The sequence below is a fragment of the Cyclopterus lumpus genome, chromosome 8 (assembly GCF_009769545.1).
Source record: "Cyclopterus lumpus isolate fCycLum1 chromosome 8, fCycLum1.pri, whole genome shotgun sequence".
Taxonomy (NCBI): domain Eukaryota; kingdom Metazoa; phylum Chordata; class Actinopteri; order Perciformes; family Cyclopteridae; genus Cyclopterus; species Cyclopterus lumpus.
The window spans coordinates 18,678,715-18,705,081 of NC_046973.1; the positions used below are offsets into that span (position 1 = coordinate 18,678,715).

General features: G+C 42.2%; 2 protein-coding genes across 4 annotated transcripts; one reads left to right on the forward strand and one right to left on the reverse strand.

Annotated features, from left to right (window-relative positions):
- Nucleotides 1-178: 178 nt before the first annotated feature.
- On the forward strand, nucleotides 179-22,472 carry tbcd (tubulin folding cofactor D). 2 transcript variants are annotated; one of them, XM_034538472.1, is made up of 39 exons: nucleotides 179-794; nucleotides 902-952; nucleotides 1,070-1,167; nucleotides 1,349-1,450; nucleotides 1,574-1,720; nucleotides 2,121-2,176; nucleotides 2,785-2,917; nucleotides 3,615-3,660; nucleotides 4,218-4,350; nucleotides 4,601-4,743; nucleotides 4,834-4,894; nucleotides 4,996-5,070; nucleotides 5,255-5,349; nucleotides 10,232-10,388; nucleotides 12,293-12,350; nucleotides 12,442-12,471; nucleotides 12,783-12,868; nucleotides 13,561-13,641; nucleotides 13,885-13,958; nucleotides 14,109-14,226; nucleotides 14,431-14,491; nucleotides 14,600-14,622; nucleotides 14,716-14,747; nucleotides 14,899-14,961; nucleotides 15,049-15,107; nucleotides 15,317-15,398; nucleotides 15,507-15,625; nucleotides 15,725-15,816; nucleotides 16,112-16,252; nucleotides 16,945-17,028; nucleotides 17,249-17,407; nucleotides 17,527-17,665; nucleotides 19,750-19,871; nucleotides 20,305-20,382; nucleotides 20,481-20,567; nucleotides 20,650-20,737; nucleotides 21,726-21,835; nucleotides 21,937-22,021; nucleotides 22,110-22,472. In XM_034538472.1, exons 1-39 carry the CDS (start codon nucleotides 620-622, stop codon nucleotides 22,128-22,130), a joined length of 3,564 nt encoding a protein of 1,187 aa, XP_034394363.1. In that variant the 5' UTR covers nucleotides 179-619; the 3' UTR covers nucleotides 22,131-22,472. The 2 variants fall into 2 exon arrangements, with proteins under 2 accessions (XP_034394363.1, XP_034394362.1); XM_034538471.1 differs by having other exon boundaries at nucleotides 286-794; nucleotides 22,107-22,472.
- Nucleotides 5,409-9,291, reverse strand: znf750 (zinc finger protein 750). Of its 2 annotated transcripts, XM_034538482.1 has the most exons (4): nucleotides 9,137-9,291; nucleotides 7,601-7,692; nucleotides 6,419-6,829; nucleotides 5,409-6,318 (listed from the first exon to the last, which is right to left on the reverse strand). In XM_034538482.1, exons 2-4 carry the CDS (start codon nucleotides 7,669-7,671, stop codon nucleotides 5,730-5,732), a joined length of 1,071 nt encoding a protein of 356 aa, XP_034394373.1. In that variant the 5' UTR covers nucleotides 7,672-7,692; nucleotides 9,137-9,291; the 3' UTR covers nucleotides 5,409-5,729. The 2 variants fall into 2 exon arrangements, with proteins under 2 accessions (XP_034394373.1, XP_034394372.1); XM_034538481.1 differs by having other exon boundaries at nucleotides 6,419-7,692.
- Nucleotides 22,473-26,367: the final 3,895 nt, after the last annotated feature.

Here is a 26,367-nt window from a genome sequence, read left to right on the forward strand (position 1 = left end):
AAATGTTGAAAATGAGCTAATTTGAAATATTTGATATACTCTTTTTAGATCTGTGTCTATTTTAAATAGAACTACTGATCACGTGGTTGTAGAATCTAGATCTTGTAGGCTAGTTACAGGTAGCTGTCAAAAAGGTACAATATTGTCCTCTGAAAGGTAGTAGAGTAAAAGTTTTAAAATAGCACAAGATGAAAGTAGCAAACAGTGTACAGCATTGAGCGCTCGTTGTATCACGTGACCTACGATGCGCGTGCCCGTATGAACCTTTTCGCTCTCCGTAGCAGGGCGCGAGCACGACCACTACGCACATAAGAAAGATGACATGAACAATCCTGCTTCGCTATTGTTTCATGGAATTAATTGCAATTTTGCGTGCATTCATTTTTACGCGAACACCCGCTAGACCAAGTCAGTGTCGTAGCTATTAATTATTAATTCAAGCTCATACATTTTGTTGTTTCGTGAGCAAATTGTTTTTGTATTCAGATTCGTTATTGTTGCTCGTCAATGCTAATATTAGTTAGCTAGCTAACGTCAACTTGTTCATAACTCCACAACCACAAACGCCGACGTCAGCCTCTGAAACAAAGACACTCTTTGTAGGTGGACGACGGGCATAATGGCCTTATCTGAGACCGAGAATGGATCCTCCGGTGACGTAGCGGACTCCATCGTTCAAACGTGTGTGCTGGGGGACTTCAGTGAGAGCAGTGAGACCAGAGCTCTCCTTTCCAGCCTCCTGGAGGTCCACGGCGACACTGGGACAGTCGAGTCCGCTACACAGAGGTTCTTAGGTGAGATAATCACCCTTCAAAGAAGAAGACACTAAATGAATCGGTGCTTTGGATGGGTTGTTTTTAGTCTCATTTTAATTCATCACACTGCACATTTCCTCCCACAGTGATAATGAACAGATATCAAGAGCAGCCTCATCTGCTGGACCCACACTTAGGTACAAGGCCTCTTAATTGGAACTGTGTTAGTACTCTATATTCACTTGGAGAACGTGTATACATGTGTGTGTATTTATTTATTTATTTATTTTTGCGACTGTTCAATGTTGTTATAGAATGGATGCTCAACATGATACTGGAGGTTGTGAGGAGTGAAACATCCCCCCCTTCATTGGTTCATTTGGCCTTCAAGTTTCTCTACATCATCTGTAAGGTCAGTAAAAAACAAGTTCATGTTACCCATGTTATAAACCAGTAAATACATCATCAGACCACTACAGAGTAAAACCCAGAACTCTTATTTCACTGAGACAAAAGGTACCCAGCTAATTCAGTAATCCGGATTTGTAAGGCAGTCCCCTGTGTGTTTGCATTCATATATTTTTCCTGGGCAGGTCAGAGGCTACAAAATCTTCATGCAGCTTCTCCCCCATGAGGTGGCAGATGTCCAGCCAGTACTGGACCTGTTGTCCAAGCAAGATCCCATAGACTCTGAGGTGAGATTAGCCTTACTTATCAAGGCAACCATGATCATTCAGGCCTTCAGAGTTACACCTTTATGAATTTTTCCCTTCAGCAAATATTGAACAATATTGCATTTTACCATCTATTCGTTCCAGACTTGGGAAACTCGCTACATGTTGTTGTTGTGGCTGTCCATGACCTGCCTCATACCTTTTGACCTTTATCGTCTGGATGGTCATTTGGAGTCAGACAGTGGCAAGGCCAGAGAGCCCACCATGGACCGCATTCTCGCTATTGCAAAGGCAAGTTAAATATTGATACAATTTTGATTCCATTTTGCTGTTTTGCGTAAGAGAGTTTTGACTGTATGTCTAGGTCTCGCTCCTTATAGTGGCTTGGCTCTGTTATCAGGATTTGTGAATCTTCTGAATATACTTTCTAAATGTTTGACAGCAGTAATTCGTTGCCAGTAACAACACAGAGTAACTTATAATAAAGCACCCTCTGCTGTTTTAGAGGTAGTGATACATCCCTAATTACAGCAACAAAACAAATCATCTTTATGTCAAAAGAAACTAAGTTAACCAAGCCTGGGTAATGTTTGTTGATTTGTTTGTAGTTACTCCAACATCTAAGAATGTGATGATGAGCAGCAGTCCTGTAATCAAACACGACAAGTAACACATGTGTTTTTTTGTCCAGTCTTATCTACTTGTCAGCGGTAGTCCTCGGGATGCTGCATCTGTACTGGTATCAAAGTAAGTGCATGAACACCACACAAGTAATGCATACTATTTTCATACTGTGGTTGTATCCAATAACATAACAGTATAAAACATTTGAACAATAATACCATTCATAAATAAAAACAAGTTTTAGTTTATCAATACGTACAACTGGACTCAACCAAGTAGGCAAAGTGAGTATATTTGATTTAAAAAAAGAGAGTGCACATAACTCTGTTGTTCATGATGATAATCTTCAATAATCCACCTCCATGTGTTGTTGTACTGAATGCATGCTATGGTCACGAAGTGTACATGAAGTGAAAGCTTATCTTTAAAGGGAAACCAAATCCATCGTTATTATTCTCAGTGCATTTGGCATAATAACAAAAGCTTGTTGCATATGTCCAGGCCAGATGTCTTCTCTGTCTAAAATGTAAAGCAAATGCCAATCACGATCTCCAAAAGGGGAAAAATATGGCAAATCGCAGTAAATATAAAATACAATCCAGATAGTTATTGTAAATGTAATAACTTTTTCAGCCAGTAGAGGGCCACATTGCTCTTTGACTCTCTTTACTGGCGTCTTAATTTTGAAACCTATGACTGCTTTTGTATCTTTATTGTACATGACTGTACAGGTTCATGACACGCCCTGATGTGATACTGAAGTGTCTCGGAGGCTTTTTGGACTGGAGCCTGACAACTATATCCCAGACCAATGATCAGTCAATGAGAAACATTATGGTTCTGGATGGTGCCCTGCAGTCTCTGGTAAACATACATACTCACTGATCAACCTCAAACCTGTAGTGTTGCATGTACACCTGTCTGCGTGTGTTTGAAGCCAGTGCACTCTTGCAGAGGATGGTTTACAAGAGCTGACATGACTGGTATGTCTCACACAATACCACAAGTGGTTTTAGCAGGTGTGTAATGCACCTGCTGCGTGTGTCATATCTTGTCACTTTAATTCACTGCTTTGAGATAAACGGTTCTTCGTCAAATGAGAATGCCGATAAAGAGTAGTTAGTCCCAATGCCTCTCACATTAAACCTGTTCTCACTGCAAATCCTGAGCAAGATTGAACTTATTGTCAGCTAAGTATAATGCAGCCCTCAAGCAAGGACATTGCATTCATATCATTGGCACATGTTTAGAAAGCTTTTCTTTGTACGTAATGTAACCTGGTTCCAGCCTATATGGTGCTTAAGGCATTCAAAACGGCCTCTCTGTGTTCAGTCAACAAGCCTACAGGACCCATACTTGCATGTTTTTTGTGTGTACGTTGATGTCGAAGTGCAAAGAATCAAGATGTAAGGACAATAAATTAGCTATTATGAATTGGGTTTTTAAGAGTAATGGGTATTTTTTCAGTTTGCTCGTGCAATAAAAACGTGTGATGCCTTCCCAAATATTACTGCTATCGTGCAACTTAAGCTGATTTGGTCATCTTGTTTATGTCCCCCAGGCAACTCTTTACAAACATGGGAAAAGAGATGACCTCCTACAGTATGGTTGGTTCCCTTTCCCCTGTTATATTTATCTGCTCTGATCTCTAAAGTTGGAGGTCAAAGCAAAAACTGAATTTCCAGAAGAGCAGTTATTTAATCATGCGATTGTGACATTGTAGTCTTTTTTCAGTTGCCTTTGTTTAATAATAACATCATTGTTTATGTTCACAAATTAACACATTGGCCTATAATATTTAAGATTCTTCCCTTTAAAAAGTATAAAAACAAAGCCTTCCAATACTTGAATCTAGGATTTTCTTTGTCATGCTATCTACTACACATTTCTAACTACATGACACTTTCTGTAGAGACTCCAGACGTAGCTGACATGGGAAACTTGTCAATAGCAGTTAGGATTATTTGTTGTTGGTTTACCTGTGATATGCAAACACATTATGCAAATATTAAACATTTTGAATTGTCAACATGGTGATGTTTTTCACAACGAAAAGGCACTTTAAGCCTCGAGCCAAATACCGATAACATATAAATATCTAATCCCGTCTTTCGTTTTAACAGTATTCCGACAGATACTATTGATGTCTTTTATTTGTTCCCAGCTCCTGCAATTCTGCAGTGTCTGGAGCAGAAGCATCTTCCAGAGAGCAGCCAGGCTATGCTGAGGAAGCTTGGTGTCAAACTAATCCAGAGACTTGGCCTCACCTTCCTGAAGCCCCGTTTGGCCATTTGGAGGTCAGACCTAACGCCAGCTCATTATATCTAATGTTCCAAAACTCAGTCTCCAACCACACTGCACTACACGTTGATACACAAATCCAGTGAATGTAAACAATGTCAGTAATACCAAAACAAAAGTATTCCCATAACCAATCACGGCTCCCTGATCAGTTTGGCATTGCTTCATTGCAGTTTACCTTCCAACTATTTCTTTATCGTGAATGATGTCATATGTGTCACAAGTTTAAATGCATGTTTTTTTTAGGTACCAGAGAGGCAGCCGCTCACTAGCAGCAAACCTTTCCATGTCCCAATCTACTGCAGTCGCTACTGCTGCGACTCCTGAAGTGGAGACACAAGATATGGAGGAGGACTATGACATTCCTGAGGAAGTGGAGACTGTTATTGGTCAGTTTCAGCCTCCACTGTGTTTTTAAATTGCTTGTTATTTGCGAAATTTCTCTGCTCAGAAAATGTAATGTGCATTTTATTCCACAGAGCAACTGCTGTTAGGACTGAAAGACAAGGAAACAATTGTGCGCTGGTCTGCAGCAAAGGGGTAACCGTCTGTTCATACGTCATCTAGCAAGTCATCTATTTCAAAGACGGCTCACCTGAAAGAGTTTGTGTGTTGCATTAATCTTTTATTTAACCCTTCAGCATTGGAAGGGTGACTGGGAGGCTTCCCAAGGAGCTGGCAGATGAGGTGGTTGGATCAGTGCTGGACTGCTTCAGGTAGGTTCATGCGAGGGGCATATCGGCGCTCTCCATCAGCTACGTTATGCCATCTTTCACTTCTTCTTTTTTTAAATGTAATTGTTACCCATCGCAATTTATCATGCAGCATTCCACCAATGTGTTTTACGTTTTCACCCGTGCTGTGCGTGCGTGTGTGTGTGTGTGTGTGTTCTTTTTCAAGCTTCCAGGAGACGGACAACGCTTGGCACGGCGGCTGCCTGGCACTGGCAGAACTTGGTAGGAGAGGCCTGCTGCTTCCTTCCAGGTTGACAGATGGTATGTGACTACAAATTCACATTGAGATAGTTATCACAAGATACACGGACTAATGCAAGTCAATTCTGATGATTTATTTTTACAACATTTGTACATTTACAATACATTACCACATCATCCAAAAATGTACAGGTTTAAATATGAACATCCCATATAAAAAAAATGCTTTTTTCACCTTTCACAATCAAGTGTGGGAACGAGACATAATATGCACATCGAGTCTTTGCATTTCACAATTCTTTTCTTACAGTTGATCCTGTGGCAGTGCTATATACATTTGATTTATTAAGCATGTTCAATAAATTGATCTTTTCAAGGTTAGGAATGCAGAGTCGAAGGCTTCAGATACTCCGTCCTCCACACCAAGTAACAGTCAGAGTTTAGCAGCAGCGAGGCCTCCTCCTCAGAGCCCGTCCTGGTGCTTTTGCTCTCTTGTTTGGTTTATGGCACTTGTTATCAGCCTGGCCACTGTTTGCTCTTTTCACACCAGTTTTTTTAGCCACAGTTGTGTGTTTGGTCTTCTTTGGTGAGCCAGAACTTACAGTGTCTGTGTAATTCTCCGAAGTCCTATCTGCAGTGTTGAAGCCACATGAAGAGGCAGCAGAACGTGCAATGGCTAGCTGACAGAGTGCCAGTGCTGCAGTCTGCCTCTGGTCACATGGTTCTTCATCCAGCTCAGTTTCTGGCTTCGGCTCAAGATCTTCTGAAGTGCCCAGAGCAGAGCTGTGAACAGGGCTGCTATAAGAAGGTCGCAGGCTGAGGTTCAGAGGCAACTCTTCCCTGTTTAAGTTCTCTGTCTCTGAGCACCTCAGTCTGTGGTCAGATGGACTTTTTTCTTTGTCCTGGTTCCTTGTTGAGAGGTTTAGGGGGGTCAAATCTTCTCTGTTGTTCTCACTATCTTGGTCTGCTGTTTTTTTAGGACACGGCTCAGAAACAGGCACAGAGAAATATCTGTTGCTCTCGGCCGATCTGAAAGGTGAAAATAACCAGTTAAAGGACAATAATTGCAAAAACAACACACTGCAGCTCAACTAAACCACAAATACATATTTGGGGATTTTTTACTCACCCTCCATCCACATGCAGAGTTCTTAACTGCAGCAAGGTTTTGGCAGACTCTTCAAGCCTTATGTCGGTTTTGAAAGGTTCAATGGGTGTAGCTGTATGTCCTAGTTGGGTGGTTGCCTGTGGGTCACTCTTGTTGGTGTAGTGTGGGGCTTCTGTGTGTCTCTGGATGATGTGTGCATGACTGGGTCTGTCAGGGGACCCCAACGCTGAACAACCCTCTTTAGGACTCAGCCTGGTTTCCTTGTCGCCTCTTTGCCCGTGGTTGCTCTCCTTTCGTGTAGATGTGTTGAGGCTGTCGAGACTGGACCGGGAATGCACGTACAAGTCATAATCCTTTGGCCCAAGGGCCGGGCCGTACAAATCCAAAGGAAGATATCTGGGTCCTGCGATTGGCATGGAGAGCTCATGCGGTCTGTAAAGGGTAAAATGCACAGGGGGGTTTGAGTGAAGAGGGTGGCAATATCTGTATGGGTACGGGGGAAAGAGCGAAGCGTGAGGTGGGGCAATGGGTTGTGGCACCACAGGCGGATCCATAACCTCTGGCCGGAAAGAGGGAGCGTTTGGCTCATTTGCATGGTGGTTTGCTGGGAGGTAGTATGGTGGATACAGGGGCCGGTCAGGCAGGAGGTAAGGAGTGTATTCAGGAACTATGGGAGGAGGGAATGGTTTTAAGGCAATGGATGAAGACATCGTGCCCCATGGAAAACCTGGGTGGCTGAAAGTGGGAACAGGAGCTTGTGAATCCTCTGGCTGCTGCACAGATGGCATGAAGGCTTCTGCTCCGTCACTTTTGGGTGTGACAGGGGAGAAAGCAGATGGGCGTGGCAGAGACTTGTTCTCATTCCCTCCCTCTATTACTGTATTTGATTTTGTCACACTCTGGCTTTCCTTATTGACTGGACTGTCACACCCAACGTCTACTTCTTCAGTGTCACCTCCGCTCTCAGCTTTGTTCCCCTTAGTACCTTGTTTCTCAGGACTATTGTTCTGAACTGCTGGCAGGGGGCTCGGACAGTCCTTAGATTTGTCAGGGACTTCCTTTACCACAGGCTTGACCTGTCGGGCTGTTTGGCCATTTTTCTGTGACATCAGGGAGATGGAGTTCTTACACAAGTTATATTTCATGTGGTTGAAGAGGTGCGACTTTTCATTGCAGGTGAAAGGACACTGGAAACAATGGTACTTGTACGGCTTGCCTGGCGGTCGAGGAATGTAGTGGGGCCTTTTTGGCTTGCGTTCCTGAGCGGTTTCCATCTTGATACCAGTGGATGTTTTCTGAAGGAAGAATACACCACATGACAGTTTAGCAAATGATGGTGGTTTCTTTTGTTGTACAAGAAACTCATGAATCATTGCAGCTTTTGTACAACATGTCCACTGAGCTGAAGAGGCTATACTAGAGTTGTTGGACTGGTTCAGGAGGAGAGTGGCTTTCATTGGCAAGTTTTTTTTTCTTCTTTTTTTTTCTGTTATCCTGAAGCTGCTTGCGCAGAAAAAATCTCTAGCTGCCTAAAACACTGCACCCTCAGGCTAACGTATTTTTTGCAACTGTTACTGCTCACTGGACTAGAAATTGAAACGGAGAAATAGTTAAATATGAAAACCTGTCTACTGTATGCAAAAGTGGCCCCACATGTTTACATAGGTGCACTCCTTTCTTTGTGTTCTCAGCAGCAGCCTACAAACGCCTACACCTAACTGTCTATCCGTTCCGATATCACTCGACTCATCTGTCCTATAAAGTGGGAGCTGCTCAGGCGCTAGGTAGACAGGTGTTGGGCAGACTACACACTTACTAACACAGTCTCTGTAGACCCGTAGGGCATGCAGAGACTTGCTTTCTCTATCAACCTTACTAAACTCTATGCTGTCGGCGTGGGAACCACAAGCCACCTGCTTCCCATGACTACACCTGCGGGATGCATTCAGCTCCTAATTATCATATGATGAGCTCGACAGCTCTGGAGATGCACACATATGAGAAATAATTCTTTAATAAATCCATAGCATGTAATGCAGCAGTTAGCATGAGTGACGATTGTTGAAACCGGCCATTTACTTAAAACAGTGAAGTTGGAGGCATCTGAAACAATTCAGTTTCCCCTTTTGAAATGAAACATCACCTAAAGCTGTGAGTTGAGTGTTGCTGGGTGCCGCATGGAGGAACCTGCTTGTCATGCGCTGTCGCAAGAAGTTGTCACTCAAGTTTCTCTCCAGTTGTTGCAGCATGCAAAGCCACTCCTTTCTAAATAACTGAAAATCATTCGAAAAATCCCAATAATGTTTCTCTCTGACTGTGAATATAATCCGGAACATTTAGTTTCTGATTTTTCTACTGAACTAAAATATATTTTTGGTTTCAGCTCAGGTGGTGTGTTGTCAAATCAGTCCATTTATGTTATAAAAATTATAAAAGTATAAAAAAAAAGAAAGAAAAGTATCTCTAAATATGGTATCATTTTTTTTTAGAAAGTCTTCTTTTGAGGCCGGGTACTTTTTTAGCATTACCTGTGGATCAGTCATGACAAGTAGGGGCTAATTATAATCCACAGGTAACAGGTGGATACGCAATTTATACCAACTCTTTATGATACGAACGACTTCACGGCACCTTTTCGAAAACACTCTTTTACAATAACACGGAAAGGCTTTGACGAAGCGCTTCAAGTCAGTAAATGTGACTTAATGTCGAGAGATGATTTAAAAATGAAGCCATTACCTGCTTTGGTTGTAGCAGCAGAGTCCTCTCCCGAGTGTTCAGCCTGCAGAGAGCCGCGCCGTCGTCCTCAGCCAGCCCGAAGTCAGGATGTTCACTCCAATATGTGCAAAGAGTGTGTTTGTGAATGTGTACGGTGGTACGTGTGTGTGTGCTCTATTTGCCAACGTTAGTTGTGTGGTGAGATCCTCTCTCTTGAGATGTTGTCTTAACTAGTGGGCGGGGCTTCAGCCCAAACAGCAGGGCCCTCAGGCACCATTGATGTACCTGATATTAGTCAAGCCTTAAGCGATGATTTACATGACGGGGTGGGGTGGGGGCTCTCGCTACTTCTTTCTCCTACCCCGCTCCATCTCTGTCTTTTGAGGAAAGGACCTCACAGGCTTGCAATTCCTGGAATTAAATAATAATAATAATAATAATGTTGATCTAGTGTCCAGTATCAAGCTGGCAGGATTGGCATGACATCTGCAAACATGCAGTTACAACTGGTGCTGATCTTGTTTATTGTGTTAAAGAAAACTACTAAAGTGCTACAGATATATAACTTTTACTGAATGTGCTGACTTTATTGCTAACCACCTGACCTCCAAGTCATAACAGTGTTAATGGCATTGTGCTTGTCTTTCCCCTGATATAACAATTATCATGTATTAAATGACTATGAACACTTATTTCACTGATGGGAAAGGAACAGGTGTGCAGGCCCTACCTTTGGATTCAATTAGGTTTCCAATAGTCTTACAATGATTAATGAGCCACACACAAGACATGTTCCCCTTATGGATCATAATCTAAGATAATAATAATAATAATTTAAATTGTTACATTTTATTATTTTGGTAGTTGCTCGGACCCGGGGTGTTTTTCTTAAAATCTTTCAAATGAACAGTTTATGCCACTTCTTAATATGCTGCAAAAGTGTTGCTTTTATATTATTATAGTCTTTACTACAATCTGAAATGTTTACCACAGTTTGGAGGCAACATAAACATGTTCATCTCTGTCAATGTACTACACACAACCTTCATTCAGCTAGTTACTGGTTGCAGTCCAAGGACTTTGCGTTGGTCATGTTGGTCTGTTGTCTTCTTCCAGTTGTGCCACTCATTGTCAAATCCCTGACCTACGACGAAAAGAGGGGAGCGTGCAGCGTTGGTTCCAATGTGCGTGACGCCGCCTGCTACGTGTGCTGGTCTTTCGCCAGGGCTTACGAACCCAAGGAGCTGGAGCCTTTTGTCACTCAGATTGCCAGGTAACCTGCAAAGGCTTGTGATAATATTTCATAACCATAATTGCCATAATTGTCACAACATAATCTGTTTATCATTCCTTACCGGGCAAATATCAATAGAGCTGCACAAACATTAACGTATTTGTGACAAGCCCCACTATCCGTCATTGATATCATCCCACCAGTGTGTACATGAACTCCTAAATATGTTCCTCTACTTAGAAAAAATAGCAGCTACACTCAAGAGATGGAAACCGGATAAACTGTTTTTAATATTCAGGAAGTCATTCACTGCCTTTTTCTGTGCTACATCAGTCTTGCATGTCCCCACATAACCAGCTGATATGTGGCCTTCTTTTGTCCTTTTTTATATTAAAGTAGGCTGCAGCAGGTCAATGTAATGTCACGGTAATATAAATAATAAATAAATGACATGTTAAACGTGTGATATTTAACACAGCTGGCTGTATGTGCCCGTTTAATTGTTGCCTTTTAGCCAGTAAGACATATGCATCTTTTATATTCATTTTCATGACAACTTCTGGTTTAAAAGGCAAAGCGCTGCATTCTCACGTGATATTTGGCAAAGGAGAGGGCAGGGAGACCTAATTTGCATCATTTCAAGTTTAACGTTGATAACGCACACATTGAACGGCAGTTGGGATTCATTTTGTTCCCGTTGGCTCACGTGCTGCATGTAAGTGGACGTTCATCCATGCATATAATTATGTTTTTATTATACATTGTTCGTGACGACAGGTTGCTTATTCAGACGTGGCATTTTAAATGAGCATCAGATTATCGTCAGGGGTCCATGTCTGTAAGGGGCTTATGATTTATTGGGAGCTGTGGTCAATAAAGTGTTTTATTTGCAGTTTGCCCAGCAAAAATACTCTTTTTTTTGGTCAGTAGGCTAAAATTAATAATGACTAAGAAGGCCCTTTTTCTCGGACCAGTAATGAGTAACCTCTTAAAACGTGTATATTTATACATCCACACGGGTGCCATATCATCCAGGGACGTACGCTCAGTCTTTGTCAATAGTAACGGTTTGCCTCCTCGTCAGTCTCCTTTCTCTCGGTGTGCATGTATGAACCTGTGGCCTCTGACTGTGCAGACCAGCTCGGCGGTGTCAGTTTGAACCCCTTGTGACTACCATTACCATCGGCAGCCGTGACAACACCCTCCCTTTCCCTAGCCTACAGGATTGCCAGGTTTCGCCTGTTGCTGTAGGTTTCGGTCGCCGTTTGGCAACAGTGCTCCGACAAGCTGGTTCCTGCTCTGTTCATCACAACTTGATGACATTTACTTAAAAACATACTTTTTTGTAAACGTGTGACTAAGTGACTTATAGGCACACACGCACACAGTTCTCTCTGTTCACTTATTTAAGTGTAGCAGCCACAGACATGATTCAAAATATCCTGGAGGGCATTAGCCAGAGTGTTTTTGTTTCCAAGTCCTCGGGGCTGGGGCAGTTAGTAAAGCTCCAGGCCCTGAGTGTTAGGAGACAGGGAACATGGGAGGAGAGGAAACAAGGCCAACAGCAGTTATTCTCAGGCTGTCACGCTGTGATGTAAAAGTAAGTTGGCCCCCCTTCAATAACTGACATTCACACGCCCTCCTGAGACTTGTAGAGGCAGTGTAGAGAGGAGCGATATTGGGGTGAAAAACATCCTCAGACCCAACCTCCCAACTGCAGACTCCTGGTTAATCATAATGTTGCTGCACTACAAAAACCTTCCAGGAACCTGCGCACCGCAATCATGGTGATGACGTAATCTAGATTTAAACATCACTTTAATCCGAGTCATTGGTTCGTAACTAACTATTAGGATGTTGAGAGGACAATTCTATGCACACCACTTTTATCAGATAATTTACCCTCTCCAGTCTAATTCACTCTTTGTGTTTTTCCTCTGCAGTTCTTTGGTGATCACAGCGGTGTTCGACAGAAATGTCAACTGCCGCAGAGCTGCCTCTGTAAGTTCTCCCGCGTCAACATCCCACAATAACCTAATCAAAGATGATCAGTTACATGACGGCTTTTAATTTTTATATCATTTTGTCCCAGGCTGCCTTCCAGGAGAATGTCGGCAGACAGGTTTGTGGCTGCTATTACTGAGATTTGATGTTTATTTGCTGCCAATCACCCGGGTCTTGCTCAAACTTGTCAGTGAAAGCTTTTGAAGCAAAGCGATAGCCTCCCAGTACAGCTACAGGGAGACATTTGATATGCCAACAGTCCTGGAGCCATAAATCTCTCTTTATATCGTAGGTCATTTACATACAGTTTGAACCAAATCACTTACGTCCCTTCTCAGATTAATCTGCTCAGTGTTGAACAACGTGGACCGTTCTTACACAATGCACTGACACGTCTCAGCCTTTTATTGCCTGCTTGTCTGTCAATAGGGGACATTTCCTCACGGCATTGACATCTTGACTGCAGCAGACTACTATGCTGTAGGGAATCTCAACAACTGCTATCTGAACATCAGGTAAGAAACTGTGTATTCTGCACAGTGGCAGTCATATTGTCTGAGTCGCACAGTAATCAAGTAAAGCTGCACTTGAATAAATGCTACAAGAGCCAAAACAATGAAGTGGGTGGCGACAGCTAGTGTCCCATCCTTCCTCATCGACGAAGGAAGTGACGAATAGAAACCAGTCCAACTTCATGGCTGAACTTGCCGGCCAAAAGATTTTCATCTTGTCTTCCTGCCCTATTGGCGAAAGAGAAAAAAAACACTCGGGACAAAGGAGAGTCGTGTGCAGACATTACATGATTTCTGGTTAGTAAAGTACCCATAAATGTGAAGTTTTTTTAATTTGTTATCCTTCCCAGAACAAAACCATTGCTAATGTTGCTATAGCTGTGCAGTTTTACTGCTCGTGAAGAATATGTTGTTTTTTTTCCAATTAGATTTATGAACATCTGCCATCTTTTGTAAGTGCATTTCCCGCATTTAAAGATATGAAATGCAACATAGAAAAGTGTCACCTTTGGCGGGAAGTGTGTCACCACCAGCAGAACAAACATTCAAGCAGAACACATGAAGAAAGATGCTAGCCTCAGGTTATGAGCTGCACATAACAAAGAAAACAGAATGCCGATGTAGAAAAGTGGATATAGTGTGTATAGTTACAGTTGGCAGCTATGCAGCTAAAGCTTTCTGTTTTGTTTTCAAAGTGTCTATATAGCCAGTTTCCCAGAGTACACCAAGGCCATGATAGATCATTTGATAACCATGAAGATCAACCACTGGGATGGGTACGTACTTGTATTTATGTATTTTGGATGTGAGTTTGTGTGCATGTGTGTGCATGTGTGTGTGTGTGTGTGTGTGTGTGTTGGTACATTTGCATGTCCTGTGTTTTCTTTTCAGTTTTTTGGTTTTCTTACTACTTGTAAAGTAGACAGAGACTCTCTGGGTAATGTGCACTTTATGTTAAATTAGTTGACGCATTTGCCTGTCTTCATATATGGCGGTATCCTTTTATATGTGCTCTACAGAGTGATCCGAGAGCTCTCCACTAAGGCACTCCACAACCTGACGCCTCAAGCACCTGATTATATGGCAACCACGGGTAAACAATGTCACCTTACCTGTTCCACAGGCAATGGAGAAAGACACTTGCTCATGAGACATGCCCTTTTTGGAAATTGTCAGAAACCTATAATGATTGGTCGCGAGTAGATTTTGCTCCTTTTTTAGTTTTTCTCCCTTGTTCTTTCAGTTCTGCCACAGCTGTTGCCCACGGCGGTGGGTTTTGACCTCCACGGTCGCCACGGAGCCATCCTAGCATGTGCAGAGATCACACACGCTCTGTACAAACTGGGCCTTCAGACCAACAGGTAGACTTTAATACCCAGTTAGTGGAATAACTAGTCCATGCACATTTTGTAAAACGTCATGAAGGGAAATTTCACGAGTGTAGCTCAAAAAAAACGAGAACACTATATATCTGCTCATGATGCAGCTACTATAGGTTTTTAAAATAATGTTCCCTTTGAACTGGGATTAATCTCACAAGTTGTCTCTTTATATTGGTCCGACAGGACTGTGGTGGACATCATTTCTTCAGAATGTGTGGATGCATTAAAGAACATTCACCAGACGGTACGTGTGCCCAAACGAGCCGACTAAAAATGTTGTTCGAAGTTAAATAAACCAAAGCCAAATGCCCCCCCCCTTGTTGCTAATGTTCATTCGTTGGCTTACTTTCAGCTTAATGATAAAAAACAGTACAGGTAAGTGGAAAGGATATATTTTTAATTAGCAGTATGTTTGAAAAATGTAAAAACTTTTTGGGTTTTAATCACAATTCTGCCTTTTTGTTTTAGGGGTTTTGGTGGAGAGCTAATGAGGCCAGCAAGTAAGTCACACGGCAATTAGAAATATGGCTTCCACGAAGCACTTAATTGGTTTTAATGAGCTGGCTGTCGCACAAACAAGAGGAAAGATGATAAGCGATGCTAAATTCACATAATACAGTAGATGTGATCACTTTTTTCTTCTCTTTACAGTGTGCTGTCTCATCGAAAAGCTGTCGCTGTCCAAAATGCCTTTTAAGAACGACCCTGTAATCTGTAAGTTTATTCTTGCTTTTATGCTTTTTAAATATAATTTAAAAATCATCCGCTCAAAGTTTCTGAAGTTGTGCCACTTTGTTTCAGCTGGCTGGCAATGGCTTATTGACGACACCATAAAGAGTGGCGTGAAGGATGGCAACATGGTGAGCTTTTCTTTATAAAATGCAAGTAACATTATGGATCAAAGAAAATGTAAATGTTTCCCTTTTTCCAGCCAATTAAATACTCGAAGTTTGAGAAGCAGATCATTTACAAGTCAAGACTGACACAGTTTGTTTATTATAATGCTGCTTTTCATTTCAAAAAGACTATTTGTTGTTCTATTTGCTTCGTTCTTCTCTATTGTCTGCAGGTGGTCGTAGTATCAGCCTTGTCCACTCTGTGTGAGGAGTACTACCAGGCCGAGCTGGGCAAGGCGGACTCACAAATGCAGGGTGAGTTGGATATTATTTCTTTGTTCCACTAGTTATAACTGGTGCTGAATTTGAAGTTAATCTCTGCACGGCATGTGTGTGTGTGTGTGTGTGTGTGTGTGTTTGTAGATGTGCTGGTATCTCAGTACATTGAAGGGCTGAAGAGTCACCAGATGCTCACTCGTTGTGGATCTGCACTTGCCCTCGGCTGTCTTCCAGGATTTATGATCCAGAGCAAACTGAAGCAGGTCGGTTTGGAGGATGTTTACATTTTCTAGCCATTTTAGAACTCGCTGCCTCAGTATTTAGATATCAAGTGTGCGTGTGTGTGTGTGTGTGTGTTTTAGATCCTTGAAGGCCTCAAGCAGATGTGCACCGTCAGCCAGAAGGAGGGGACTTTTACAGAGTCGAGGAGAGATGCAGTCAGAGCAATTGCTCAGTGAGTTTCCGTACACATTTTTATCTATTCATTTTATTTTATGTTTTCTTATTTAATGTAGTTGTTGTGGTTCAGGCTTAAGTTCTGAAGGACCCTCGGTCTCTCCTCTGTTCTTTGTTGTGCCTTGTTGTGTCGGTGGTAATGCGAAAATACACACCTGAACGACGTGTCCGTCCATTAGTTTAGTAAATTACTCCCCTTTGATCCAGGTCATGAGCTTCTGTACCGCCTCTGATGAACCTTTTTGGGGTCTTTTTTTTTTTTAAATATGCATTTATTTGTAATCCTCCATCAGAGTGTGTGGGAAGGTGGTTGTCTGTGCCCACGGCTCCCCAGACTCTGCTCTATGCTCGGAGAATGTATCGGAGGTGTACGCTGCGCTGCTTCACAGTATGAATGACTACACGACAGACAGCAGAGGGGACGTAGGCGCTTGGTAAGTTAACTTCCTTTTTCATCGTACTTTCATGCAAACACACCGATTGCAAATGCACACGTGTGCTTTTAATGCGCCTCGGGTATTAGGAATGCTCCTCTGCCTGAGGCCTCTGGTGTGTTTCTGTCCCTCCAACTAGGGACACAAAGACGTGACATGCACGCCTGTCTCACTAGTAGCCCCAGGCCATGCTTGCCGCCTCGCCAGGAATGTCACCAGGCTTGTCACTTGTCCTTACTACATGGGATGGGCATCTTCTCTCACACTGTAATCTTTTTCTTTCCCTCATTCTTTCTCGTTTGCGTCCTTATCTCTTCTGTTATTATACGCTTTTCTACTTCTTTTCTCAGCCCACACCACACAGAGAGAGAGATTCCTCTCCACCGTGCACCTGTTTCTGGGTGTGACATTTGCATGAACGTCTTGATTAACATTTCGCATAAACAAAGGGTGCCCTGCAGCCATGAAGCTAATTTGCCTAGAAAACTGCCAAATGTAGCGCCATTAAAATATGATCTTCCAACGATGTCATGCATCCTTGCGCTATCTTGTGTTTTGTATGTGTAAATGTATCATTTGTCATGTTTGTTTTTAAAAGATTATGTTAGTTTTTTGGATCATATTGACCCAGGTCAGTGTGTGGAGGGTAGATTCAAGCATAAAGTCTTCACTCTTTTCTGTGCCGTGACCAGGGTGAGAGAGGCAGCGATGACGAGTCTGATGGAGGTGACTTTACTGGTGGCCAGCAGTGCTCCAGAGATCCTTCCGCCAGATCTGTGAGTAGTAAATGGAGAACTCGACACTGGGTTGAATGTCACCAGCAGGGGACATACAAGTGGTAATGTCAGTCAGTTTATTTCTAAAGGTGTGGCCACAATAAACTCAGCCTTCGCCGACCCAACTTGGATCATGCCGTTTTTTAAGTGATAATAAAGAACAGGCTAAAGTAAAACAAATGATTTTATTTACTTTTAATTCCCACGTTTCCGTATGCAGGGTGAAGTGTATGATGCGCTGCCTGGCCCAGCAGGCAGCAGAGAAGATTGACCGCTACAGAGCCCACGCTGGCAACGTCTTCCTGCGCCTCCTCCACAGCACAGAGCCTGCAGTACCTCACATCCCACAGCAAGAGGAGCTGTTGAGCATTTTCCCCGTGTGAGTCACCATTGCCCCTCAACTTGCAGCATAACAAGTTGGCTGGACTGTCAAATATGCATAAAATCAAAACCAATATATTTTATTATATTTCTCTCCCACTTTGCTATGTCTTTCAGTGAGACCACAACCAGTCTGAACTGGAATGCTCCATCACAAGCGTTCCAGTACATCACCCAGCTGCTTGGGCTGCCCCAGTATCAGTACCACACCCTGCTGGGCCTCACTGTGTCTGTGGGAGGGATCACCGAGTCCACGGTAGGTCAACTGTGCTAAGAGGAGTAGAAAATTGTCAAATCGGAGCATTATGACGTACAGATGGGAGATTTACTTTGAAAGATAAAACGGAAAACAAATGCGGGCAAGGTGGTCGCGGAATGCTATCGTATGCTAAGATCTCAAAACACCAGATGAGGCTACATATTTTGAAAGAGGGTGGTGTTCCATCCCTGCAGCAAATTGTACAATCTATGATAAGGAGCACCACATTTCTCCATCTCATGGTTTCCCTTCTCCTTATTAAGACACTTCATGTTATAATGTCATTTAATCTGTCATTAAATCTGTATATATTTTTTACTTTAACCTACAGTTGCTTTAGTGGAGGTTTCTATAACTTTATTCACATTTCAAGGCCATAATCAAGAAGTTCTCAAGATGAACAATATAGTGTATGGAGTTTAGTAGGAAACATATAACTGATTTTAGCATTTTATTTCCCTTTTTAAGGACGCTGTTCCAACATTTCATCACTGGTATAAAATATAGAACTCCTGAAAATGTCATATGAGAGAGACATTTAACATTATATCGTTGTACCTTATTCACATTTCATCACACAGTAAGGCCTGATTATTACTGGCTGCCTGTTTTGAGTTGGAAAAGTCAGCTCTCGGCTGTTAAATCTAGGCCAACAGGGGGAGCCATGTGTCTTTGCAATGTAATCCCATACTCTAGAATGCATGTCTTTTCAATAATTTTTTTAATCACAGATATCAGGCTGTGTTACTCTTGACTTATCTCCACAATGTCACTACTTGAGCTTGAAGCGTTGATCCCGACTTATCCAGAACAAATTGATCAGTCCCTCGTGGTACGGACAAGCGAGAATTTCCCATCATTTTAACCTCCTCTATGCTTTGCTAAATAACAGCTTAAAAGCATGTCTTTCCACTCTTGACCCCTTACACAGAATCACCCAGGAGGCTCAGCAGGGGCCCCAACAGGGGCTGATCAAGCTCTCCCTCCCGTTCCAGTTTGACCTAAACCTGTTAAAACCAATCATTCGAAAGATTGTCCTGCTCACAAAGATTTGTGATGGTTGGGTTATTTTTAACTTTTAGTGTTTTAGTGGATGTAAAAAGAGAAGAAAGATAAGTTTTAAAGCCTGGAGTAGCGGCAGTGAAGTTGAACTCGTCCGCCAATGAAGGCTGTCAACATATTCCATCAGAGACGATCTGGCTCTCGTCTTGATTTTACCTCCAATATCTTTTGCCACAGATGCATTCTCAAGGACGGGAAGGGACTTATTATGTTTTTACTGGATTGCATGCCGGAAACTGAGCCAATGCTGCATCAATACATGAGCCAAGATTACCATTCTCACACCACAGGCGCATATTCAGGCCAGAGAGAGACGGAGCATCCACGAACTTTCCAAGAACTGCTTTGAAGGCCTGCTTTTGAGATCATAAGGCCAAGTCCCAAGATAGGGTTTCTCCCAAGATGGAGAAACCCTATTCTGTGTATTATATATCTGGTAGTATGAAATATAAATGCTTGAAGTGACATTTAGGCATTGAAACGCAAATACAATTTTAAAAAATGATGATTACGAATGGATTTAAGTGTAGATTAGGATATCAGACCCAACGGTTCCATGTAACTTTGTTTTTATCACATTGCGTTGCTGTGTTTTGTTGCTATGTTGCAAGCGTCAAGATTTGACACTTTATTTCCTGCAGCCCGATGATATCATCATCATTTTTACTGCTTTTCTTTTCATGGCCAAGTTCACGATCACTAATAAACACACGGTTAGTTATTACAGGCACGTGTTCTGTTTTTATCAGTAATTTATATTCAAACCAATGTGCACTTCTGTTTTTTTACTATTATTTACTGACAGTACAACATTTTAGAACATGGCCCTGTTACCGTAGCTTCCCTTTTTTCAAGTAAACTTGAAGAAAAAAAAGTGTTTTTTTTAGTTTTCATTGTGATGTCGATACAAACAAATCTAAATGCAAGCTAACAAGCGAGCTCACCACAGCGAGTGATGCCACTGGTTTGATCATCAGGCGGCTCCACATTAACTGCCGCTCTCTGCTGCGTCCATTCAGGTGCATTTTTCTTCCCAGTCGTTGTTTGACTACCTGAGAGGGATTCAGGACGCCAGTGCTGCTCTGACGCCGTTTGGAGATACGCTGCTGAGCATCTTCAGAGACAATCTCCGCAATGACAGGTACACGGCCATAAATATGTTACTTCACACCCTTTTCCATCTGAAGACTGGAGTGTGATATGTCAGCCTGTTTTTAAATGTAATTAATAGTTCTTTACCTTCGGTTATGTGTTGCACTGTTTTCATTTTGCTTTTATTTTGTGCTTTGCTTTGAATGTGATTATGTAAATTATGACTTTCTATGGAACACTTTGTATATATGTATATATGTATAAATATATACATGTGTACACATATATATATTTTTTGATTTTCATATTCTTCCAATTTGTTTTCCTCATGTTTATTGTCAATATTATTAATACGTTTAGGGATTCATTCTTAACAAATATACTTAAAATGCAACCAGAAAAATAGTGGCAGTGTTTTCTGTTTCTTCCTTTATAGAAAGAAACAGAATCAGTGATTTCTTTTTATCTTTATTCTTTATTAGGGTGTCTATTCCTTTTCTGAAGATGCTCAATCAGATGCTTGCCAACAGCTGCTTTGAGATCTTCACTACACAAGAGAAGTGAGTGTTGCAAAAGCTTTGTTTAAAAATAAAAAAAAGGATATGAATATGTGTGAGAGCTTATGTTTTTCTGTCCTTTTGTTCTTCTTTTCTTGAAGTCATCAGTTCTGTCTGGACCTGTTGGATCTTTGCAAAGAGTTCAGGAAGGCCAAAGATATTTCCAAGCTGCGCGCCTGTATATCTGTGTAAGTCTCCATCATCTTGACTCATTCAGTGATGTACTGCACTGAGGCATCCGTGATGACCGCGCTGTTTGCGTCTTCCCAGCTTTTGTGGGCTGATCCAGTTCCCGGGTGAAGTGAGGAAGAAAGTGTTGTCCCAGCTGCTGATGCTACTCTGCCATACATTCCCCGTGGTAAGCTCACAAGACAGGAATACTCCCCTATCCTTTACGAGAGCTATAGAAGCATCGACGAGCCGTCTTTCAGCATTAGAAAATGTAGCCGCTCTGGTTCACGGTAAAACATTCACACTCTCTAAATACCAGTGAAATGTGTCTTCGTCCGGATGAAATTGCCAGTGATATTGTTTTTGCATTCTTTAGTGATTTAGTGATCCCTTGGCTTTTTGTTTGAGCCAAGGGATCACTAGCCTCTAAAATGTTGTACCCATTAGCCTCAGTTGAACTTTGTGTTGAATGCTAATTAGCAATTGTTAGCATGCTAACACTCTTTAAGTGGAAACAGTCCACTTCACCCCACTTGCTTTTCCAAATGGTATTTAATGTTGGCACAGCTGTCAAAAAGACAACTTGGATCACCGTCTAATTTCTTCAGAGCAACTTCCATCAACACGTACAGGACGTACTGCATTTCGTTTCCCACGTTGACTTTAATTGTTTCCCTCCAGCATTTCTGCTACTGGGGACACGAAGCACTTATGTTGATACTCTTTGGTAACTGGGGATAGCGACCAATAACTGTCAATGGCAAACAGGGAAAACGTGCTGTTTTCTTCCAGTTTTGGTTGCAGACGCAATTGTTGAAGCACTTCTTTTTCTTTTTTTTTTTTACTGCTGTAAATCGAGCCTTCAGCCTGGGGGACAGAACTGGGTTGTAAAAGTATTACAGGGAACCAATCTAAATGCTGATGGTGTCTTCATCCTATAATATTACATTGTTGCAGTCAACATTTACTTTATAATGATAAGTTAAGGTCTATTGCCACTTTAACTAACATGGTAAACAATATAGCTGCTTAACATCGGCATGTTAGCATTAGCATTGTGAACGTGTTAGCGCACTGAAGTTTGCAGTTGGCTCAGTCCAGACTCCAAGTCATTAATTTATGTAACAACAGCTACAACATGAACGTGATTAACTGTTCCTCTCTAACAACTCTAGATCAGAAAGACCACGGCCAGCCAGATGTACGAGATGCTTCTGACCTACGATGATGTCATAGATCCAGAAGTGTTGGATGATGTCATGACCCTGCTCAGTGATGCTAATTGGTTAGTTGTCACGTTGGATGCGGTTACTAAATATCGTTTCAGTGTTAAATGCTTTTTGGTATGTAGCTCTATATTTGTATGTAACCGGGTGTCTGTTCCAGGGAGAGTGACCTTGCCACCGTTCGCCCCCAGAGGAATCAGCTTTGCGACTGGCTGGGAGTGCCCAGGCCACAGGCAGTTACCAAGGTAACCAGATACAACCCATGTCAGCAGATATATGTACTTGTATCACCGTGTTGGACTGAGTTAAACCCTCTCTCTCTTTCATCAGCAGAGCCCGGCCCAGGTTTCCTGATCACCTGCGACTGTGATTAAGAATGAGCTGCTCTTCTGTATCATTAGTCTGTACGTCTGCCAAAAAAAACACACACATTGATTGGGCAGTTTCCGTAACAATAGATGGGATCCAAAACATCAGCTATTGTTCCTACAAAGTTATTTTGCATGTGCGCGTCAAAATGTTTTTTGACAGATCTAAAAACTCTGCTATCTGAACTCCGTTGATTTGTGATGAACTAATAACATTCAGCACACTCCCACTCACTTGTACTCAACTTACATTGTTAACAATGCTTTGGCCATTTGCTCCTTCCCTTCCGGAAGTCTTGACCATTATTATTAAAGTCAGTAAAAATGATCAGCGTGCTGGATTTTCTTTTCTCCGTTATGGTATTCCACACCCAAAGCACATCCGTATGCATGCCACCTTTCTCACAGGTACCACTCAGGGCTCAGTCGAGTGAGACTTGCAACCTGTACCTGGAACAACACGGATAGGTGAAACTGAAACTGTAGTCGGTCGTATGCTCCAGGGAAACGGTTGCCATTTAGCCGTTTTGGCACAACCCGTGGAATGACACGGGCCCTGCGGCTGCTCCCCTTGGGTCTCACGCAGACCTACTTTTTCTGCATCGGTGGAGGTGCCAAGGACTGGAGGAGTACCAGGCCTGATAGTGGAGCCTCCCTGGTTGCCTGTGGAACAGAGCCTGTTGTGTCACCATTGGTCCAGGCGTCCTCATTACTGTCTAATAGTGGCCACATTGTCTCCGCCAGCTTCCCTGTCTTACACTGACAAAGATACAAATGTTACATTCTTTCAGAATTGGGTGGTTTCTGGTTGTTTATCCTACATTGCAGACACTCCCCATCTGAGTAATCACTATATTGCATTACATTTTTCTGTAATATGATTAATTTAACTAGGTTTGTCCATTCCCATGAAAAACTGCTGTGCATTTTGACTCTCATAAAACTGGATATAAAAAAAGGTTTGTTTCTTTTAATTGTGCACGTGCAATAAACGGATACAATAGATACATATGGTAAATAACAAACCACTTGAAAACGAGTATATATTTTTAAATAAAAGTGGCAAGTGGATTTTAATAGGCGAAGAAAAGAAAAAAGGTGTTTTGAAAATGTACTGAGGCTGATGTAATTGTGCTAAAAGAATATATGTGCACACTTTTGCAAAACATACGTTTGGTATAAAGATGTTTGTGTAGCCATATCAATAGTCACATTGTTATCTGTGTTATGGCTATCTTGCCCTATAACTGCTGAGTCGGTAGCTTTGCTCGCCTCTTACTGTGCTCATTAACAAGGCCGCATTCACTCTTACCCTCCATGGGTGTTGTTGAATTTGTCTGGCTAGTCCAATATTGCTGCAGCCCATAATTCGACTTTAATTAATTCCCAGCCAGATGGAAATTCCTTTAGTTTCTAATAAAAGAAAATGGTGTGTTTCTCTCAAGGCGGATTGATGGTAAAGCGAGTAGTTTTGCTACAGTGCTCGGGGTAGAGAGGAATGCTAATAATTCTAAAAGGCTTACAGTTCGCAGGCAGTAGCCATGGCAATTCTTCTCATACAATGGTGGCCTTTTAGAGGAGTGGGGAAGGGAGGGGACGGCTCCCTCATTGACTCAAGCTTTGGTGTGATATTAGGAATAGACCTCTTTTCACTCTCCACTGTTCTGCTTATGAGATTAAGTGGTACCCACAGCAGTTTGCCCAAGTTAATGATCACGGAGTGGAGAGGGCAGCTCTGTCCACACAACACGGTCCGGTTGTCTACACACAGCATTGTTAATATACTGCAATAATATTTGATGTGTTCTTTTACTTATATACTGAATTCCTCCTGAAATTAAATAGCACACGCGTTGGTAGCATTGCTGTTATTTATATTGTAAACTGTGAGAACATCATCTCCCAAAACTTACAGCAGATTACAGACGTTTCAGGGCTCTTGATGATGGTTCAACCTTGTTTTTCTTTCGCCGGTGTGACTACTTGTGCAGCTTTACCGTAACTGGAAAAAAACTTGTTACCGTTATTGCTCAGATTAAAAAACGGTGTTTCTAACATCCCTCATGGTCCACTGATTGGTATCAGCGTGACAGCAGCATTTATGATTAATCATTTCCCCTTTAGCAATGACTCAACTTGTGGTCTAATTGCCCTCCAGATAACTTTCTCTTTATGCATTCATTTTCTATATCTGAATGCATTTCCGGAACTACTAATACTACTTTACTTTCTATATCTATAAATATATCTCTCTCTATATATATAAGACATTTGGGAATTATGCAGTTGCAAACTCTTTGAACAATCAGATTTAAGTTGTTCCTGATCACAGTTTAGCGGTACTTATGATGTGCACCTAATTGTGGTTAAACTGCAAACTGTTTATTCACTATATGTTCTCTGCACGGAAGCTTTTATCGTATTTCCGCAGTGGCGCAGCCCTGAGATGTTGTCTGCTGAAAGGGTTTATTACTCCCAGGTGTTACTCCTGCTGAGACTTCCTGTGAATGGCCTCAGCACCTGGTGTCGGAGCAACAACCCTCCTCCAGCTTGTTGGTCAGGTTCATTAGTGGAGCTCGGGCCTTAATTACCCTAAATTTATGGAGTGAGGGTTCTGTGGAGCAGCTGTTACAACTGGATTGGCTTTTTGAGTTACAGCCCTCCAAATGAAGTTTATACTTATCATCATAGTTTTGAGAGATAGTCGTTTACATTTTCTCATATCAAGTATGTGATTTGAAATGGGAGCTGTCGTCAGAAAGGTTACTGCGTGTTCAAGGGGGGGGGAGGGGGGGGTTCAAGTCAAGCACTCGAAAGCGACGCTCGTGCTAGAAAACGAGGTCACGGTCATCTTGATCCGTGACGGAAAAACGTCGGTAAATGTCAGAAAAACAAAGTGAATGAATATGATAATTACATGACAGAAATAGCAGAGATTCCAAAAAAAATAAAAAAATAAATAAGTGCGTGATTGTTAGAAATAGCAGAAATGCTATAATTATGAATACGACAGCTGATGTGGTCTCCCTCCAGGAAACCACGGTCTTTATACATTTCCAAAAAGCCATAATCAGCCGGCACCAGGCATGCGCTCTCTGCCTTGTAAATTACCACGTTGTTTAGAATTATAGTCATTTTGAAATGGAGGCAGCTGGATAAGTTTGGGAAACGTGGGCTAATTGCTAAGAATATGTCCTTTTATAGACCACAGGTTAATGGGCAGTGTGTTTTTTTTATATATATATATATCAACGACACACTGATTCTTTTATAAATAATGTGGCTAATTGAATATAAATGACATATTCAGCTGTTGACCTCTTTGCTGTTCCTCTTGATTCCCCGTGCAGACAGAAAGCCACGTGTCTGTTAAAACTGGATTGGGTAAAGCATGACAATGTCTCACTGCCTTAAAGTTTTTTTTAAAGTTATTTTACAACGGGCACTCTTGTATATGCTCGGCCCACCTTATGTCGTGTGCTCGATACAGAATAACATGTGGTTTAGACTTGATGAACGCTTTCCTTGGCGTGTGTTTCTGGAGGACCGGATGGCCTAGTTGGAGAGCAGGTCGCTTCCAAACAGCCTTCCTTATTGCATTTTAGGTATATTTGTAATATGTGTGTGTGTGTGTGTGTGTGTGTGTCTGACCAGTGAACGGTGAGTGGCAGATGTAAGAGAGCAGGAGAGGAGGTTGTCCGTGGGCCAGCTGGTCGGTTGGGGTTAACATTATATCGAGAGGCCTGTTGAAGGACTCGTGTCCCTTTGGTGAAAGATGCTCGGGGCTGCTTACTTGGGAGTTATCATGGTCTATCTTGCACATGAGATTTGTTGTTATTTGTTCACATTACCCTGGTTATGGGTATGACAAAACTACATTTGGCCCTGAAGGCATGTTATTTTTTCCTTTCCCTGCTGCCAAAACACCCTTCTCCAAGATGGACCTCCTGTTCCTGTCATCACTCTGGCCTTGGTTGAACTAATTCTCAATGTTTTGCGGTCCTGTCCGCTGAGACTGTGCCGCTGCTCTGTCTGTGTTTCGGAGAGAGAGTGACTTCACGGAGACGGCTCAGACGTTTGGACGGTGGCCAAAATGAGCTCATCCGTGACAGCGAATCCAGCTGCTCAGTCGCAGCAGTCCTGTTCTCTCTCTCTCTCTCTCTCTCTCTCTCTCGACCTCTGCACCCGGCCCTGAACCCAGGAGCCGGCTGGTGTGAGGATGA

Bases quoted from the DNA above. Each gene is read 5' to 3' on its own strand.
- znf750 (XM_034538481.1), bottom strand. From the start codon at position 7,671: ATGGAAACCGCTCAGGAACGCAAGCCAAAAAGGCCCCACTACATTCCT. The intron at 6,319-6,418 runs GTGAGTAAAAAA...TTCACCTTTCAG, and splicing joins ACTCTGCATGTGGATGGAGG to ATCGGCCGAGAGCAACAGAT.
- tbcd (XM_034538471.1), top strand. From the start codon at position 620: ATGGCCTTATCTGAGACCGAGAATGGATCCTCCGGTGACGTAGCGGAC. The intron at 1,168-1,348 runs GTCAGTAAAAAA...TTTCCTGGGCAG, and splicing joins TTCTCTACATCATCTGTAAG to GTCAGAGGCTACAAAATCTT. The intron at 1,451-1,573 runs GTGAGATTAGCC...TATTCGTTCCAG, and splicing joins AAGATCCCATAGACTCTGAG to ACTTGGGAAACTCGCTACAT.